Here is a 19294-nt window from a genome sequence, read left to right on the forward strand (position 1 = left end):
CGCCGCCGCCATGGTGCGGTGCCCGGATGGCCGCGCCGCTCCGCCCCGCTCCGCCCCGGGGCCGGGCTGCGGCCCCCCGGCTCCCGCACCCGCACTGGGGGGGCTCCGGCTGCCCGCCCCCCGCCAGCCCATCACCGTCCCCTCGGACCGCCCCGGGGCCCGGCTGCGACAGCCCGGCTCCCGCACGGGCACGGCAGGGGTCCCCGCCCCGCCGCCCTCTATCAGCCCATCACCATCCCTTCGGACCCCCCCCTCCTCAGGCATCACCGGCGGTACTCATCCATCCCCCGGTGGGATCACCATGGGATGATCTTTAGGGTCCCTTTCAACTCAAACCTGTCCGTGATCCCCCAGGGCCCCCACTGGCATCACCAGTAGGTCCCATTCCCCAGTGGAATTCCTCCAGGACCATCTTTAGAGTCTCTTCCAACCCAAACCATCTCATAATTCCACAATTCCATAGGCTCCAAGGAGGGAAAGGGGCTTCTGCAGCCCCCGGTGCAGGCACAGCACCTGTGCTCCTACCAGCTCCCTCCATTCCCAACCCAGGGTTTGCTGAAGGGTGGGATGGTGAGGACATGCAAACATGGAGCAACCCGACACCCCCTGAGGATGCTCACAGCAGCATCTTTAACCTCCATCAGGCAATCAAGGTCATGCCTCACCCCAAAATAAGCCCAGGCATGCAGACAGGGAAGCATCCAGCTTCTCCCAGCTTAGGGAGGGAGGAAACCAGGCCACATGGATGACTGGAGCCCACAGCACCACCACTTCCATTAGGGATTGGCCGCTGTGCACCCCTGGGTGCTGCGCACGCCCACAGCCCTGCACCAGCCTGCTGCAGCCCCCCGTGCTGCTGCTTCCAGACCTTTTTATCCTATTAAAAAATAAAGACCGAAAAACCCCCAGCGGGCCTTTGCTCACATCCAAATTATCCTCGGCTGAAGGGATGCAGAGGACTCGGCACACGGAGCGCTCCGAGCGATGCTGAGGCGAAGCGGCTGCAGGGATGACACGCTTGGGAGCTGCCTGTTCCCTGCAGGGAGACCCCAAAACCCTGCTGCTCCCCAGAAACCAGGGTCTGCTCTGACCCTTGTTAATGACAACAGGAGCAGTGGGACCTCAGTCGATGCCAACAGCGGGTGGCAGGGGACCCTGTGCCATCACCCCATCCCGACCCACGGGCACACTGCTCTCATCTCCCCAGCTTGTCCTCGTGCTGCTGCTGTACCAGTGTGGCTGACATGGGTTCTCTTCTTCCCCCTTCCTGTGTGGCAGCTCCAGTGCTCCTGGGGCGTTCCAGGAATTCTGGAATTCCACACTACATCATGTCTTGTGATCCAGTTCCCCCAAGGCACCACAGGGACCAGAGGATATGGGAGTTGCAAGGGATATTTCAAGCTGTGTGTGCTCGAGGCCACTTCAGCCAAGGAAAGGACAGACCCCACACAATTGACTCCACACATCATGGCTGTATTTACACACACAAATATATATACACACGTGTATAGGCTGGGTTGTATCCTCACCACCTCTTCCACTGCCATAAATCCCACCATGCTGTGTGGGACACGGACTGCTGGCAAATTAGGTCCTACACACCGTACTGTCACACCAGTGTGCCCAGGAGCTACAGGATACCAACAGGAGCTACTCAAAGTGCACCCACATCTCAAGTCTGCTCCACCATCACAGAGTTTATAGCGGTGCCTCGTTCCTACCACAAACCATCACCTGCTGAATGCCCCTGTGGTGCCTCTCCTGTGAGCTTCCCTTCTTGACAGCACCTGCTGTGTGCTCTTTGGCTCTTGGCTTGCCTGAGCAGAGAGGCTTCGTGGCTTCAGGCTGCAGAATGGAAACACATCGGACACAGCGTTCACCGTGAGAGGTCCTGACAGTCATGTGTGACCTGCTCCTCTCCCCCACCCCAGTCCATGGCCCAAACCCATTGCTACAGGTGCCTGCACCACCTCCAGTTTTGGCAGTGTGATGCTGCCGTGATGCTGAGCTGGCTGAGCAGCAGGACCCTGGGACCTCCAGCCTCTTGGGGCGGCCTGACCAACCACTCCATCTGTGCTTCCAACAGACTGTTGTACAAAGTGCAGGAGTTGGGTGTCACCTGCCCCTGCCCCGCTCACCTTGTGCCGTTTGGCCGCTCGCCGCAGCCTCTTCTCCTGCTCCAGCTGGAGCTGTGTCCTCTCCAGAGCCTCTCGCAGCAGAGCCTTCTCTTCTGCCTCCCTGTGGGCTTCATCTTCCAGGTTGGACATCTCCTGACACCTTCGCAGGAACACTTGGTTCTGCCTGTGCAAAACAGGAGGGGGGATTCTGTCAGTCTGTTGCCTGCATCGACCCCCCCAGTGCCCAGCTGGGCCCTCCCACACCTGCCCTGGTCCTGCTGACACTGTCCCTCCTCCCCAGCTGCCACCCCAGGCTCCAGTCACCCCAGACAAGGGAGTCTGCCAAGGTTTCCCCAGCTCTAACACTGCTCAACCACATCAGGCCACACAAGGTACCAGTGCAGAAAACTGGGAGAACCTTTCCCCATTTCTCCTAGCATTTAATTTTTATACCATGGCCATGCTGTGACTGGTCCCAGGCAGACACATGACCCGGCAAGGTGCCACATCCAGGACCAGGTCTCACTGGGAACCGTGACCTTGCTTTTCCACACCTTAGCTGCTCCATGCTTCCCTCATAATCTTTTAACATTTCTTCTTTCCTTTCTAGGCGATGCTGGAGGTTCCTGATCTTTTTGTACAGCAGCTCCAGGGCCCTCTGTCTCTGCAGTCCCACTTTTTCCCTCTCCTCCCGAGGAAGCTGCTGCAGAGGCTGCATTCCCGACAGCTCCTTCATCTCCATCAGGCTTCCCAGAGCACCGATCACATCAAGGTACTGAGGGAAGAAGAGGGAATGCATTATTTACCAGGTTTGCTGCATTCCATCACGCTGCTCAGCCATCTGCTTTCCGTCTGCTCTCCTGAGGAGACGACAGTGTCCCAAGGAAAGTGGGTTTGTGTTCCATTCCCAGCTGCACAGCTTATTGGGATTGGATTGTTTCCCTATCCAACACGACCATTTCCCCTGCTGGATGTTTTCCTGCCTTTTTTGGAGGGAAGAGACCCCACCAGCTGTAGTACTCACAGACCCCTCCTCTAGCAGCCTCCTCCATTGCACCCCAGCTTCTCTCATATCATTTAGTTGGCACCTACACTGGGGAAGGTCTCTGTCCTCACCAATCCTGCCTCTCCTTGCAGATCAGCCTTGAATGCCTGGGGGAACACCCCAAAGGCCTTCAGTGGAAAGGGGAGAATGATGTGCCATGGCACATTCTGGGGTCCTGAGATGTCCTGGTAGACACTCAATGTGCCCTGGACTGTAAAATCATAGAATGTTGTAAGGGACCTTTAAAGGTCATCTAATCCAACCCCATGCCATGTCCTCAACTGGACCACAGAGCAGTTCAGCCTCAATGGTCCTGCACAGCCCTGCCAGTCACCTGCTTCTGAAATGTGTTCACAAACCTTCTAAACTCTACACCCCCTGGGCACTTACACGCGCTCTACACATGATTTACCACGTCTGTCCCTGACGTACCATCTTCTCACCGGTGTCTGTCACCTCAGCCATCTCCAAGCTCGCTGCCCTATTGGTGATCCTGAGGGAGCCCCCACTAGGAATGTGGCCAGGAGCCTGCACAGACAGTGAAAGACTGACTTAGCATCTCTGAAAGCCTCATTCTCTCTATTCCAGGGAATACTTTTCCAACTAAGCCACAGGAACCACAGCCCTCAAACTGCCTTCTTACCTTGCCAGCCTTCAGTTTTGTTCCTGACATGGGTGCAGGCTCCATCTCAAGCCCTGTGTGCTGGGCTATCTCCTCTGGTAAGTCTTTCACCAGTGACTCCAAACCCTTCTTCACAGCACCTGGAGGCAAGCAGCCACCAAACTGTGGTGCAACATACTGTGGCTTCACACCTCAGCCACTTTGAGGCTGGCCAGCTTTTCCCAGCTTCCCTGGGAGGGTGGGGAGGCCCTGGCACAGGTTGCCCAGAGAAGCTGTGGCTGCCCCATCCCTGAAAGTGTCCAAGGCCAGGTTGGATGGGGCTTGGAGCAACCTGGGCTAGAGGAAGGCGTCCCTGCCCATGGCAGGGGGCGGAATGAGATGAGCTTTAAGGTGCCTTCCCACCCAAATCATTCCATGATTCTAACTGTTCCATGCTTCTAGGAAAGGCCTGTTCACCTGAGCTCTGCCTCTTCTCCAGCATCTTTACTCTCTCCCGGAGCTCAGCCAAACCTTCCTTTTGGCGCTGGATCGTTTCCTCGTGCCTGAGGCCTCGGCATTTTGCACCCAGGTCGGCCAAGTCCAACGGTGGCACCTGGAAGGAGCAGCCCAGCTTGTTCTCACCCAGCCTGCAGCTGGCTCAGCACAAGCTCAGCTTAAACCTGGCTTAAGCACAGCCTCGCTGCCAGACACTGGTCACTTGGCACATGCCAAGAGCAAAGCCTAAGGAGTATCTCCACGGATTTGGAGGGGTACAAGAGACTCGTCAAAGACCCCTTTCCTGCTCCACTGTGCCACAGTGAGGACATGGGCCCTGCAAATGTTCCAGAGAGCCAGGAGAGGGATAGTGCATGTCTCTGAACGGCCATGGTGGCATTTTTCTCTTGCCCTTTGCACTACCACAGAGCCCTTACCATCTACACACAAACACCAGTGCACTTTCCAGACTGTGTTCCTACACAGTCGTGGGCATTATTCTCTATTAAGTGACACTCTGTGCACACAGACACGTGCACTGCCCTCTCCCAGCCCAGTCCAGATCCCTGCATTACTACAAACATCCAAACACCTCTGATGGGGCTGGCCCGTCATCCCGCCCTGTGCACAACCAATGATGGCTGCAGACCCCCTGCTCTGGGTCCAGCCACTGCCACGCCACAGCTCTGCCGAACAGCCCCTCCAGCACTCGGCCCTTCCCCTCCCCATCCCCGTATGTGGAACAGGACGGGCGATCCCTCCCGCCCTCTCTCTCTCGTCAGCTGGCTGTGAGTCACCGCAGCCCCCGCAGCCAGCCGGCCCCGCTGCTGGCTGCCACCCTTCCTGCACGGAATGTACAATTCCTACAGTCCCTCCATCTGCTGCTGCCACCACCTGCGAGTTCTTCCCTTTTCCAGCCACGGGGAAATCAAATAGGAGTTTGGCACAGGGGAATGAGGAGCGTTTCTTCCCGTCCTGTGCAACAAGCTACCCCTACTCCTGCATGTACCACCCCAGAACTGGTTCTGCATCACCTGTACAGCATCTCGGGCTCCACGAGTTGGGAAAAGGAGGGAAGGCTCGCATGTTGCCATCCCCTCTAATTGCCAATTATCACAGCAATTAGCACACACAACACTTTGCTGTTCCAAAGCGCCGTGCAAACATCAGCTCATTAAGCAGCAGCAACCGGGGCTGCAGCAGGAGAACCCCGGATATGGGGTGGCACAGGCAGCCCTCGGCTTGGGGAATGTGGTGCTCCCACCCTCCTGCCAGTGTGGAGCAGAGAAGGTCACCAGGCCTCACTGCAGAGCTGAGAAACAGCGCCGATGCCATCAGTGCTCTTGGCAAACCCACCCGCTGATGCCATCAGTGCTCTTGGCAAACCCACCCCCCGGTGCCCTCCGTGGGGACTCACCCTCTGGGAGGCTTCACCTGCCCGCACTGGTGTCCTGGGAGCATCCTCCACCTCTTCCACTGTTTGTTGGGAAGCGTCTCTCAGCACCTGGCAGCGGGCCTGGGCTCGCCTGTGCCGAGACACAAGACATTGTGGGACCCCATGAGGGATGGAACATGCCAAGAGCATGTTCTATCACATGTTCCATGTGACCCGAACAGCTTGGGGAGAGCAGCAGCCTGGGCACCCACTGATGACTACCATGGTGTGGGTGGGAACACTCTCTTAGTTACAACTGACTTGGTTACACATCTGCTGGCACAAGCTCCACTAAACCCCCATTTCGGTTCCCATGGCAGTGGATATCAGTGCAATGGAGCTGAGCTCCATCCTGATGCTCTCACATGTGCCTTTTGTTCTGGGGAGAACCCTAAACACCATCAGCTCCTGGGCACCCACAGAGTGGCACTGGTGGAACCTTGGCTCATGTCAGTGTGCACCTTAACTCTTCAGCTGCTGCTTTCAGGGATCGATCCTTCTCCTCCACAAGGTTGGACATCTGGGACAGCTTCTCCCTGAGCTGGTTCACTTCCTGCTCCCGGTGTTTCAGGCGGCTCTGGTTCTTCTCCAGCTCCACCTTCTGCTCCTCGCTCAGCTCCCCTAAGTGCAAAACAGCCTCGTGGGATGCTGGCTGACTCATCACCCAGTCCTGGGGGATCTGCAGCTGTCATTCATGGATACATCCTCTTTTTCCAGTCCACCCTCATGCAAGCTGGCAGAAATAATGGGGTTCATCCCTGCAGAGCCCTGCCCTGCCCTTCACAGCTGCCCTCAGATCCTGGGCCATGCCAACAGGACATCCTGGTTTACTAAATCCCAGGGCAATTCCTTGTTGAGGCATTTTCCTTCAGATTGGAGAGGAACAGGTTGCCAGCATTTTCTGACTTGCATCCTTTGACCTCTGCACATTCCTCGTGGGCCCTGTCCCCACATTCACAGCCCTGCCCATGGAGGAAAGCCAGGCAAGGCTCTCCCAGTCCACTGGCTTGGGACAATTCCAGCTCCAAGGAGCTCACCAGTGTGATTTTGAGGAAGATGGTCTTAGTTTTTGTCCCCTGATCTTCCTTTGCTTACCCACCTCATTCACCATCACTGCTATTGCTTAGCCAAGGATGGGAAGAAATTCACCTTCCCAAAGGGAACAGACTGCCTGCTTTGCTCCCAGCAGGACAACAGCATTGCCAGAGGATGGTCACATCAGCTTCCCAAGTCCTGTGTGTGCCCACTGCACTGATGCCACCCCTTGTCACTGCTTGGAGGAGAGCTGGGACAATGACACCCACCTCTCATGTCCGACACTCTGGCTCTGCTCTCTGACAGCTCCCTGGTGAGCCTGCCAATGAAGGCCTCCTTTTCCAGCAGCATGCTCTGTGCCACTGCCAGCTCCTCCCGCAGCTTCCTGGGAAAGATCAGTGCAAATCTCACAGCTCCCTGGGAGGCCTCATTTCACGGAGCACACACACACACACCTTCCTGCACTGCGCCTTCTGATGAACACTCACACATTCCTTTTTTCCCTGCCTTTTGCTCCCCTGGGGTCACCCTGTGCAGTGGGTCTTGCCACCTCGCTCGCTCTTACCTGGAGCCATCCGGGTGGGATGGCACATCCTCACGTGCTGTTAGGATGCTCCATGCCCTCAGGAACACCTCTGCCTAGCAAAGGGACTAAAGAGTCCCATCCCACACTAAAAAGATCTTGGGACAAGTCTCCTTGGACTTCCTTAGACTCTCCCAGTGGTCCCTCCTCTTCTCCAAGCCTCTCTGACCACCACCAGTGAGAGCTGCTCACCTCAGACAAACCTCCAGCCAAGCTCCCGATGCTGACCTGTGGGCACCACGCTGAATCACTACAGGACACAGGAAAAAAAGGCCCATTAGTTCTTTGTAACACTTGCACACTTGTTCTGCTGCTTCTGCAACACAGATCTTTTCCTTCATGGCAGCTTCAAGGACTGAGGACAGTCTCCTTGGGAAATCCACGTCTCTTAGAGCCCATTTCCAACAGTGCTTGGGCAGTTCCCAACATCCTCTCTGGCTTGGGATCTCTTCTGCCTGGGTGCAACCCAAAGTGCTCCTCCAGTCTTGTTGTTTTAGAGGGTAAAGAGCCCTTCTCCAGTGGCAAAGCCCTTTTTACCAACAGTCTCCAAACCCACCAAACAATGAAATGGCTTCTGCAGGGACTCATGGACCTTGTCCTGCACGTGGGCAAATCTCCATCTGACATCCTACCCAACACTTTCCATAGCAGCAGATTCACTACTCCCTCTCCATAAACATTCCATGTTAACCCAGCAGGTTCCTGGTACAGGTGCATCCCATACAATCCTTACCTACCTTCCATTTTTTCCACAAGTGCTGCCTTTTCCTCCTCCAGCATCTTCTGCTCCTGTGTGGCCTCCAGCAGCTTGTCCTCTAAAGCCACGATGGTCAGGGAATGCTGCTTGCTTTGCTCCCTATATCCTGCTATTTCTTCCTGCAGTTTCTGCCTCTGTAACTCCTTGTCCTCCCGGACAGCCCTGAGCTGCTCATCCTGCACGAGCACCTGCTGCTGCAGCAACACCTGGGAAACAAGAGCTGGGAGATTGGCTGGAGGCACTGGTGGTTTCCTTTGGGATCACCATCAGCATCATCTCTCCTGGCTAGCTGTTGGAAGGATGGAGGGAAGGGAAGGATTCCAGGGATGGGGGAACCCTTCTTCATCAACGCTGCACCCTCCACCTGCACAGGTTGGTGGAAGTACCTCTCGGGCAGTGGTTTCCTCCAGCTCGTGCAAAGCTTCTTTCAGTTTGCCCTCTATCACCTCCTGCTCCTCTGCCTTCCTTGCTGTTGCCTACAGGATGAAATCAGCAGTAATTAAGCTATCCAGGAATCCACCTTTCTCTCTGCAGATATTCATCTCTGTGTATTTGGGGGGGAAAAAAACCTCTGTCCACTGATTTGGGCCCCTGGGGCACCACATCACAACACACATTCCCATTTCTTCACTCCAAGGGTGAGCTGTCCTGCTTCACTTCCCATGCTCACCTCATTCATGCTTTTCAGGTGGCTTTCCAGCTCTTGGATTTTCTTCTGCTCTTCCTCCACACATTTCTTACACTTGTCCTTCTCCTCAGCGAGAGTGCTCTCTAGAATCTGGGAATTGATAGACCACAGCTTCAGCACAGAAAAAATCATGACCTTAGGAAAAAGACCTCAGGTTCAAGGAGGAAAGCAGCAGGGTGGGTCACTGCTCCAGAGCAGGGGCAGGTGATGGGAGAAAAGCCTGGCAGGACCCGAGGTGACTCAGTGAGGGAGTGGGTGGGAGCACCTGGGGAAAGGTACATCCAAGAGACAGGGGAGGAGCTGCTTGGCTGCTCCTTTCCTGAGTCCTTGGAAAACCCAACACCAGGAAACCACCATTCCTGAGGCACCAGACACAGAAGCACACTGGAAACTGTGTTACAAGGCCTGCTGTCCCCACCACAACACAGACATGGCAAAACATCAACTTGCACCCTCACTAACACTGCATCCCACACCAGAGCCACCAGCATTGTGGCCTAGGCTTTCCTGGGATGGAGGGGGACTGCTGGTCCCTGCTTCACAGGGGATGTCCTTCTCCAGACCCAACAGGAGCTCAGCATGGGGAGGGAGGGAGCAGAGGGCTTGAGAGGAAGCAATGCAGTGCTTCCCTAAGCTCACACATCGGGATGATGCTCCTTGCTTTCTCCTCTCTCCCACGGACTGACTGGCACCCGTGCATCCTGTTACCCACAGGTGCTTCCCAGTACCACCGTGGATACTTTGGGGGAGTTTACATCACCTGCATCCATACAGGAGGATATTCTACATCCTCTTGGGATCCCATCGGGCTCTTAGGACTGCACCCAGACGGTTCAAAGCTAGAGATTCCTCCTTTTAATAACCAACACTCTTACAGACACCCATTTTTCCTGCATATAACATTCCCTTTCCAAACCACCAACCATACCACTGTACCTCTTTGTTCTCCTTGTCCTTTTCCAGGATAATTTGCTGGATTTTTATCTCCAAGTCTTGCTCATGTTTTGCTTCCAGCTCCTTTGTGTGCTCCTGCAGCATCTCTTCCTGAGTCTGCTGGAGCCTCTCTAATTGCTCCTACAGGGAGACACCGAGGTATTAAAGGAAGTGTGTCAGCAGCAGGGGAAGAAATAAACCTCCTGTGAACATTCACTCACAAACAATTCCCAAAAGAGTCTCCTTTCCCCTGAATTTCCTGCAGACCCAAGCACCTGGGCTACTGCACATCCCCAATCCAGATCCCACACTGGCTCACTTGGGATTACCATCATGTTTAACCATAGAAAGATTCCAAATCTACACGGTTCATTGTACATAAATATTTCTGTACCTGCAACAGCTGATTCCTCTGTGCCACTTCCTGAGTCTTTTCCAACAAGCTCCTGAAAGCAGCCAACAGCCCTGCAGAAGTCAACACAACCTCGCTGTGTGGGGTGCTCACACACCATATTAGGGATATTAGGGAAAATTTCTTCATGGAAAGGGTGGTCAGGCATTGGAACAGGCTGCCCAGGGCAGTGGTGGAGTCACCATCCCTGGAAGTGTTCAAAAGGTGTGTGGATGTGGCATTTGGGAACACGGTTGAGTGGTGGCCTTGGCAGTGCTGGGTTAATGGTTGGACTCGATGACCTTGGAGGTATTATCCTTAAAAATTCTGTGATTCCATGATTTTCTCCACAAGGAGCGGCTCATGCTGGATTTTCTCCTCTACATCTGGCTAGCTAGGACAACCCACCTTGTGCAGGTGTTCCCAGGGATGCCCAGCAGGACACAGACCTTGGCCAGAGGTGCACAGGTCCATCCCTGCACTGGCCAGGAGCTGCTCCATGTCCTCCAGCCAGGAGAGGGGGACACGTGCCATGTCCACCACTGCTGTCCTGATGGCTGAGATGGAGGGATCCAGGGACACCACCTCCAGTTGCTCCAGCTCCCCTTGCAGGCTGGTGCTGCTGCAGGAGCTCCTCAGGCAAGCCTGGAAAAAATGGAACCGGTGGGGAACAAGCCAGTCTCCACAGTCAGGGGCTTTCAGGGCCTTGGCAAATGACACAACCTCTCTGAACATCTCAGGCCAAGTTGGACAGGGCTTGGAGCAACCTGGTCTAGTGAAAGGTGTCCCCACCCATGGCAGGGGGTGCAAAGAAATGAGCTTTAAGGTCCCTTCCAGCTTGAACTACTCTAGGATTCTATGGCAAACTGCTGGGAACAGCCACATGAACTCTTTGGGATGACACTCTGCTTCAGGGTCATATCTTTAACCTCTCCTCAGGCCAACAAAATGCCCTGTGCCACCATCTCCCAGCTGCCACTTGGTCCTCAGTATTTAAAGGACTGACCTGGAGCTCCCGCAGGGAATTCTTGAGCACCTCAATGTTTGCAGTCACCTCCTTCTCCTTCGTGAGCCTGGAGCTTAACTCCTCCTGCAGACACTTCTCCCTCTCATGACTCTGCTGGTTCTCGTCACAGATTTGCCTGACCTTCTCTATCACCTGGCAAAGGTGGAGGAAGAGGAGGATAAGGCACTATATTCATATCCTCTTCCAGCTGAGGGACCATGGATGGTCTCAGCGAGAAACAATCAAGACTTGCTGCAAACTGGCAACCACGCCAGGCCCCTGGGCTTGTCCCTGCTGCAGCCCACTGACTCCATCCAAGCTGTGGGACACAAAAAGGAGACTGTGTCTCCTTCACATCATGGAGCAGTGCCATTAACCTGGGACAGCCACAGCACAGCTCCTCATCTGCAGAAGCTTGGATGCCACCAGCCCTACCGAGCACAGAGCGGGCACTGAGGCTGTTCTGCAGCATCTGCCGTGAGCTGCACCTTGGAGGCACCATGAGCTGGTATCCAACTCACCTGCTGCTCTGTTATGGATTTCCCTCTGCTGCCTGCTGCTGATGGAGAACAGACTTGCATCACTTGGGTCTTGAAGGACTCCAGCTGCAGCAAGGATTGACGCAGGAAAACAAACATCATTGACCATTGAGGCTAATTGATCATCTCCGAGGATAACTGATCATCGATATCTAGCATGATGTTGCTCCGCAAAGGGCTGCCCCTGCCAGAGCAGCATTACCAGGCACAGAGGAGGGTTTGTGTGGGTCCCAGACAGCGTAACTAAGATTATAAAATCCTTTTTTTGCATCCTGTTAAACTGCTCCGTCGTCTACGCTGCCCACACAGATCCTGTGGATAAGCCTTTTATACTTCACCCGATGACAAAGTTTTTGTTCCCGTACCACATCCTTCCCCATGGGAAGCCCTGTCCCTGTGCTGTCCGTGGCCCCAGGGGTGATGTTCCCATCCCTGCCGATCCCTACCTGCTCCCGCAGCTCCGCTCGCAGCAGCCGCTCCCTGCGCCCCATCTCCCGCAGCTGCACGGCCTGCCGGGCACAGGCTGCCTTCAGCTCCTCCTCTGCCTGCAACCACCGCAGCATTGGCACCTCAGAGTGACATCTGAAAACCGTGCCATGGGCACTTCGACCTCAGCTACCCGCTGTTCCCATCGGATGACTCCAAAGGTAGCTTTGGAATACCAGGAGACAGGCAGCAATCCCGATTGCAGCATCAGAGCTTTCACGGCACTTTTTGTGTGGGTCTGGTCCCTGGGACATTGTCCATCCTTGACTTCCTCACCCAACACCCTCACAGGGCACTCTGCTATCTGAATTATTTCTTCCTCTCTCAGTGTCCACGGCAGAGCTCAGGACATTTGGATCTCCTGCCTGTACAGGACCCTCTGCCTGTACTCCTGACCCAGGAGCCTGCTCTCCTGGGACTTGCTCATCCCACCCACCTTTCACCCCTGTCAGGCAGCTGAGAGACCTGCCATGGGCTCACCAGGGCACACCTGCCCTCTGTGTGTCCCCCTCAGCTGGCCACTTGCCTTGGCTTTCTCAGCCAGCTGATTTTGGATGCTCTCCTGCTTGGCACAATGCTTCTGGATTTCCATCTGCAGCCACTCCAGGTCCCGTTCCAGCTCCCCAATGCGCTGCAAAAGCCCAGGGAGGGCAGGGGTCTCACCAGAGGAACTGGGCATTGCCTCTCTGGAAAACTTCCACTCATAAGCAAGATGTTTTCCCCATCTAACCCCCTTTCCTTACCCTGGAATTCCCTTCTAACTCATATTTACTGTGGTTTTATCAGCTTACCAGCAGAATTCCAACCTGATTTCTGGTCACATCCCCCCTGCATTGTAACACAGCATTACAAATCCAACAGAGTTTACACTTCCCCGGGTGGTTAGTCCCATTATGTGCCTTCCAGTGCGGGAGCTGAATTCCAAACAACTCCCTTACAATGCCCAGTTAATTATTCCCTGGCTGATGCATTCCTGCAGCCACTGCTTAGCCCTGTGCTGCATTACCCCAAAAAACTTTCAACTCACATTTTGACAGCTGATTATTTCTTGCTCTCCAAGCTCACACTTCGTTTCTTCTTTAATTCTCGAGCACTAGAAGGAATGGCAACCAAGGAAAATATCCATCAGGGCAGTGATACCACCACTCCTGCTGTGAATGGAACACTGGCACAGGCTGCCCAGGGCAATGGCGGAGTTGCCACCCCTGGAGGGATTTACAAGAGGTGTAGATGTGGCACGTGGTGCCGTGGGTTAGTGGTGGCCTCGGCAGTGCCAGGGGAATGGTTGGATTCGATGGATCCAGAGGTTATTTCCAAGCTCAGCAATTCTGTGATTCCCAGGCAATCCCTGGCAATCCCACAGAGCCTGTGCAGCCTCTGCCCCTTATCACACTGCTGATGCAGCTCTGCCAGCTGCACGTACAGAGGGACAACCTGCTGCACAAGCCACTTTCCTTAAGGGAAAATCCAGGCCCAGGCCACAGGGAGTCCCACCCCCAGTGATGGGGTTTCCATGGCTCCTCGGGAGGATCTTGGCATGAGAGCTTTGTGTGAACAAACAGTTCCTGTGCTCACAGGAATCCAGGGCACACTGTGATGCTGAGTGAGGAGGGAGATGGAGCTGGGGAAGGGGACCCTGACCTGTGGCCATCACAGGACACCCTGGTGTGACCATGGGACCATCACCACCACATCCCAGAGGCACAGTTGTGTGACTCCTGTTTGTGTGCAGCCAGGAATCACCTCGGGACCCCCCAACAAACAGCCACCCACATACAGCTGCTACAGCCCTCACAAGGGAGAAGCACAACTCTTCTCCACCTGCTTTCCCACCTTAACCCCTATGTGAGACCATAAATTACTGAGGCCCTCGTTAGTCCTGCCAACCTTGGCAGAAACAACTGCCAGCTGGTTGTCCTTCTCTCGATTTTCCTTCTTCAGTTTTTCAGTCTCCTGCTGGAGTTGCTGGATTTTCTGCTCCTTTTGCAGGACCTCCCTTTGCAGGCTGCTCACCAGACCTGGGAAAAACAGCTCTGGTGAGAGGTTACATAAGTGCAACATTCAGATGAAATACTGGGAAGGAATTCTTCCCTGTGAGGGTGGTGAGGCCCTGGCACAGGTTGCCCAGAGAAGCTGTGGCTGCTCCATCCCTGGAAGTGTCCAAGGCCAGGTTGGACAGTGCTTGGAGCAACCTGGGATAGCAGAAGTTGTCCCTCTCTATGCCAGGGGGTTGGAACAAGATGTTCTTTAAGGTCCCTTCCAACCCAAACCATTCTGGGATTCTATGATTTCTACAGGCCACTACAAATCAGTTGTTGCCTGGACAGCTTGGCCAATGCCTGCTTTTATCCAAAGCCAATCCTAAACTGCTTCATGCCCTGACCCAGAGCTCCAGGGGCACAGTACCTGCAGTCAAAGCCTGGTCCTTCTTCAACTTCTCGCTTTCTCTCCGGAGCCTCCCGATCTCCAGGTCTCTTTCATAGAGGGAATGGCTGAAAACCTGGCTCGAGCCTTTCTGCAGGTCACTGATCTGCAAAACACAGATTCACTGAGTTCCTCACCCAATCACTCACCGACTCTGCCACAGCCCCTTCAGAGAGGGAAATCTGGCACATCCAGGTCCTGGTTTGACGGGATTGCTCTTTAGCATCTTTGACTAACTCTCAGGAGTCATTGCTTCAAATACCATCACCTTAAATGTGCTTTGGCTGTTCCTGATGAAATCCTAATGCCAGAGGCATGGAGGAGGAAGGAAGGAAAAAAGGAAGAAAGAAAAAAAGGAGGGAGAGAAGGAAAAAACCCCACCTCCCTCATTTCCCTTGGTTTCAGACATGGGACCTGCTTTTCCCCAAACCTTTGTTACGTTACAAACTCGTATCAGAGAGGTGTTTTCCCTGCTTGGTGCCTATGGAAGTATCTGGTACCTGTTCCCTCAGGGCTTTGATCTCCTCTGTTTTGGCTCCCAGCTCTTGATTGAAGGCCAGCAGCTTCTGGGTCAGTTCAACCTCGTTCCTCGCCGCCGCCTGGGCCAGTTTCTTTGCCATGGCCGCCACCTCCTCCTGCAGATCTCTTATCACCACGTCTTTGTGCTTTGACTCTGTTTCCAAACCTGAGAGGTGACCCATTTCCTTCTCCAGCTGCAGCAGCTTCTCACCCTGAGGGCAGATTGGAGGTGCCATTGGCCAGTCAGCAGCTACTCCTGCCCAGGGGTACCCGCTCATGGCCATCAGTGCCATGCCCACCCCGGCTTCCCAAATCCTCCAGCCACCCACTGTCCCCCTCCTCTGGAGCAGACCCCTCGGGAGGCAGTGCCCACACCCTGCTGGGACTCCTGGTGGGACACACAGCCATCTGGCAGGGTTCTCCTGCTCTGCCAAGGACCAGGACAGGGATGGCATTCCTCACTCCCTCCCCAGCATCACCTTCTCCTGCTGGAGGAGATCCGTGCTGTGAGTCCCCAGGGAAGGGGCTCCCCCCACACTGCTTGCACAACCACCTGAGAAGCTGGTTGAGACTGGAAGAAAGCAAAAACAACAGCAGTAAATATCAGCATGAGAGGTGGTTGCAGGCAGCAGAAATGCTCCCTGCAGCATTCTTTGTCCCAAAACTGCTCCAAGGCAGTGGCCACTGTTCAGAGCATGAGCTTGGTTCACAATCAGCAGGGAAACCACCTATTTGGCACTAAAATGACACTTACACCACAGTCTGCACAACAGAGAGGAATAATTCACCTCTGGGAACCAGAAAAGCCTCAGAGCACCAGACACTCAGCAGAGAAAAGCTCCTCTAATTTTCCAGCACTGCTCAGCCCCACAGAAAGCTGTGCATTTTTGTCATAGGGATCCTTTTGGCTCTGTTCCCCAAAAATCAGAGGGGTATGTGCCAGCCTGGGGCATATGTGTCCCTCCCTTTGCCCTCACTGTGGTTTCCAGTTCAGCCACTGCTGGGACTGGATGGTGCTGCCCCTGCTTTGCACATTGGAACCCTTTGTGTTGCTCATGACTTCAAAAAACCCAATCCCACACAGGAAAACCACAGCATGGTGCATCAGGCCACAGCATTAATGGCAAAAGTCATGTTCTCCAGCTATTCTGTTCCTCCAAACCCTCACCTTTGCTTTGCTGCTTATCATATACTTTATTTTCAGAGGTGTATCAGCTACGGATATAACTTTAAAGTTCCTGCACTTGAGGCAGCCACTTCAAAGGAGGAAAAAACACCACTTCAAACAGGAGTCAGGAATAGGTACATGAGTCACCGGTGCAGATAAAATCAGTCATCGCCCTTCTGGGTCACATACCAGGAAAAAGGAAGAGGAAACATCCCTCTGCAAAGGCAACAGCACTCCCTTTGGGGTGTCACAGCTCATTTCTTCCCTGACCCAAATGCCACCCAGGACCACACACAGCCTCTGATCAGCTCCACTGGACATGGACTCACAGCTGGTTGCTCAACACTCGTCACTTCCCCACTCCAATCAACTCCACTCAGCACCAGGTTGCTCTGTGAGGACCCCAGCATACAAATGTTTGGGTTTGGGGTCGTGGATTACCCGGCCTCACCGCAGAGGTCCTGCTGAAGGTGTCCAGAGAGGCAGTGCTGGCCACGCTCCTGTCCCAGGCGCTCAGGGGTCTCCTCAGCAGAGGTGGATGGGGCTGGTGGCCGGGGGCTCCAGGAGTCCCACTGCCTGGAGAGCCAGGGGGATGCTGCCACTGCAGTGAGGGCAGGTGGGGAGGAGACACGGGAGCTGAGGGTTTGGGCTCTGCAACCACCTGGAGCTGCCCCGTCCACCCTGTGCGACGTTTCAAGGGGGGACAGGATATCTACAATGGGAAAAGACTGTGTTATCAGCAAGGATTTTAGCCCTGGATTCATGTGCACCATGCCACACAAAACCCAGGCACAGATGTCAGTGGAAGCATGGGTTCAGTCCTTTCCCATTTCCATTGCCCAAGGATCACATTTTAATCAGGGCATTCAGACTCTTTGCTGAAGCAGAAGGAAATCACTGAGGTTTGCTGCTTTTTGAGCTTTTCCCTCTCCATCTCTGCCCTAATTCTGCACATCATTTGCACGATCTAGAGATGCTCCTTTCACAGCTCTCCTGGCTCACACATAGTCCTACCTCATCGTTTCTGCCATTCACCCCACTGAACCAAAGCCTCTCGTCGTGCTCCTGCCTTCCCATCACATTTATCAGACCTTATGCTGGGCATGTCAGACCCAGAATTAGGACACTGCTGTTCTCCTGAGCTTTCCAGTATGATGAGGACAAGCCACTGTCAAGGTCTCAATTAGAGGGGCTGCACTAAACATCTGCCAGCACAGCGTCAGACCTGGCCTGGATGTGGGCCCTCCAACATCTGGGTGTTAACAGAGCCCAAACCCCCAGGGAATGCCCCCTGCCTCTCCAGCACCTTCCCTTCTCCTCTTGCTTTTGCTCATGCTGCTACCCATGGCTCTTGCTCACAGCAGGATTCCACCAAAGCCTTCCACTGTCCCTGTCTTGGCCCTTATCCTGCGTTTCGAGGCACGGCAGGATGCAATTCCCAGCCGGGTGCTGCTCCTCTGTACAACATGTTCCTCTAAGACTCGAGAGCAGCGATCCCTCCCTCTGTCAGACACCTCACAGGGTGCAACTCCGAGGTGGTTCCTTCCCTGCAGTCAGCAGGGTCAGGCTTCAAAGCTGCTCCTCCAAAGGAGGATCAGAGAGCCCGGAGTAAGGAATAGGCACCCCACAGGCATCCCCTGCATTGCTGTGCAAACCCGCTTCTCTGTGTGCATCCTGCCTTTGGGAGTTCAGCTGCTCACTGCTCCAGCAGGGTCTGGCATTACCTCACCAGCATCTTGGATTCTTCAAGAGCCACAATAATAAAAATGATACTGGAAGTTATCAGTTGCTCTAGGTTTGATGTAAAACACAACCTCCCTCTTAGTAAGTGGCTTGGGAAGAAACATAAAACGCAAATAGAGGAAAAGCACATTTTCCAGATCTACCTTCTCTCACGGTTGTCCCGTCATTTTCCATTTCCCTACCGAACCGCCAGAGTTTCTTCAGCAGAGGGAGCTCCAGCTTTTCATTTCCCCCCCTCGCCTTTCCTCAGGGTCGCCCAGACCTGGGAGCCTGTTCCTGCTCCCGGAGCCTTCCCCGGGCAGCAGCACCCACCCACCTTTCCTTGGCAACTTTCCCTGGACATCCCCATCCACCCTTCCCTGGGCATCCTTCCAGGGGCAATAGCATCCACCCTTCCCTGGGCACCTTTCCTTGGGCAGTAAAACCCACACGCCTTTCCCTGGGATCAGCACACCATCCTTCCTCAAGATACCCTTCCCTGGGCAGTTCCACCCATTCTTCTCTGGGCATCTTTCCCTGGGCAGAACAACTCACCCTTCCACGGGCACTCTTCCCTGGGATCAGCAAGCACCCCATCCTTCCCAGGGCAGGAGAACCCCATCCTTTCCTGGGCACCTTTCCTTGGGCAGTAGAACCCATCCACACTTCCCTGGGCACCCTTCCCTGGGATCAGCAAGCACCCCATCCCTCCCTGGGCACCCTTCCCTAGTATCAGCAAGCACCCCATCCCTCCCTGGGCACCCTTCCCAGGGCAGCCCCACCCGGCCTCACCTGGGCAGCCCCATCCAGCACCAGCTCGAAGGCAGCTCCCGCGGTGCCGAAGCGCAGGATGTCCCCTGGCCTCACCCCCACGGCCGCATTCTGGACCTGGCAGCTGTTGACAAAGGTGCCCTGGGGGGAGTTGAAGTCCTGAAGGATGAAGCTGTTGTCCAAGGCAGAGAATTCCAGGGCTGCGTGACGATCTGCTACACCTGCGGACTGGGGGCGGGCAATGGGCAGGCAGGGAACGCTGCTGGAGGTGGCTCCAGGTTTGTCCCTGCTTTGCCAAGCCCCCTTTTCTGGTCATAAATCCCACCACACTTTGCATGGAGGACTCCAGCACGTCCTCCTCCCTGCATGCAAACCACCCTCTGTTTTAGGATGATCGGCTGCCCCGCCCCTACCTGCAGGACGATGTCGGCCCCTCTGTGGCTCCCGATGGTCGTGGTGCGGGGTTTCAGCTGGAAACACCCCTCCGAGCTCTTTAGAAAGGCTCTCATTGCCCAGCCCCCAAACCTGCAAGGCTTCCCCAAAAAATCCCAACTCCTCACTCAGCAACCCCTCAACCCA

The 19294-nt window shown here is 54.8% G+C and overlaps 1 protein-coding gene across 1 annotated transcript; it reads right to left on the minus strand.

Moving 5' to 3' along the window:
• Positions 1 to 1457: 1457 nt before the first annotated feature.
• Positions 1458 to 19287, minus strand: FHAD1 (forkhead associated phosphopeptide binding domain 1). Its single transcript, XM_027702928.1, has 28 exons — positions 19129 to 19287; positions 18737 to 18943; positions 16664 to 16934; positions 15534 to 15625; positions 15036 to 15266; positions 14518 to 14641; positions 13999 to 14129; positions 13139 to 13204; positions 12634 to 12742; positions 12072 to 12166; positions 11608 to 11691; positions 11087 to 11239; positions 10530 to 10725; positions 10084 to 10154; positions 9693 to 9830; positions 8739 to 8846; positions 8455 to 8544; positions 8049 to 8274; positions 7515 to 7561; positions 6998 to 7145; positions 6155 to 6314; positions 5676 to 5784; positions 4241 to 4376; positions 3806 to 3924; positions 3595 to 3690; positions 2672 to 2892; positions 2139 to 2301; positions 1458 to 1845 (listed from the first exon to the last, which is right to left on the minus strand). Exons 1-28 carry the CDS (start codon positions 19222 to 19224, stop codon positions 1699 to 1701), a joined length of 3834 nt encoding a protein of 1277 aa, XP_027558729.1. The 5' UTR covers positions 19225 to 19287; the 3' UTR covers positions 1458 to 1698.
• Between the last annotated feature and the right edge of the window lie 7 nt (positions 19288 to 19294).

Source organism: Neopelma chrysocephalum, unplaced genomic scaffold (genome assembly GCF_003984885.1).
Source record: "Neopelma chrysocephalum unplaced genomic scaffold, ASM398488v2 Primary Assembly neopelma1_200, whole genome shotgun sequence".
Taxonomy (NCBI): Eukaryota; Metazoa; Chordata; class Aves; order Passeriformes; family Pipridae; genus Neopelma; species Neopelma chrysocephalum.

Excerpts from the sequence above, each read along its gene's own strand:
- FHAD1 (XM_027702928.1), bottom strand. The coding sequence starts at position 19,224 with ATGAGAGCCTTTCTAAAGAGCTCGGAGGGGTGTTTCCAGCTGAAACCC. Across the intron at positions 16,935-18,736 it reads TGCTGGATGGGGCTGCCCAG|ATATCCTGTCCCCCCTTGAA; the intron begins GTGAGGCCGGGT and ends TTCCCATTGTAG. Across the intron at positions 5,785-6,154 it reads GCAGCAGCTGAAGAGTTAAG|GCGAGCCCAGGCCCGCTGCC; the intron begins GTGCACACTGAC and ends GTCTCGGCACAG.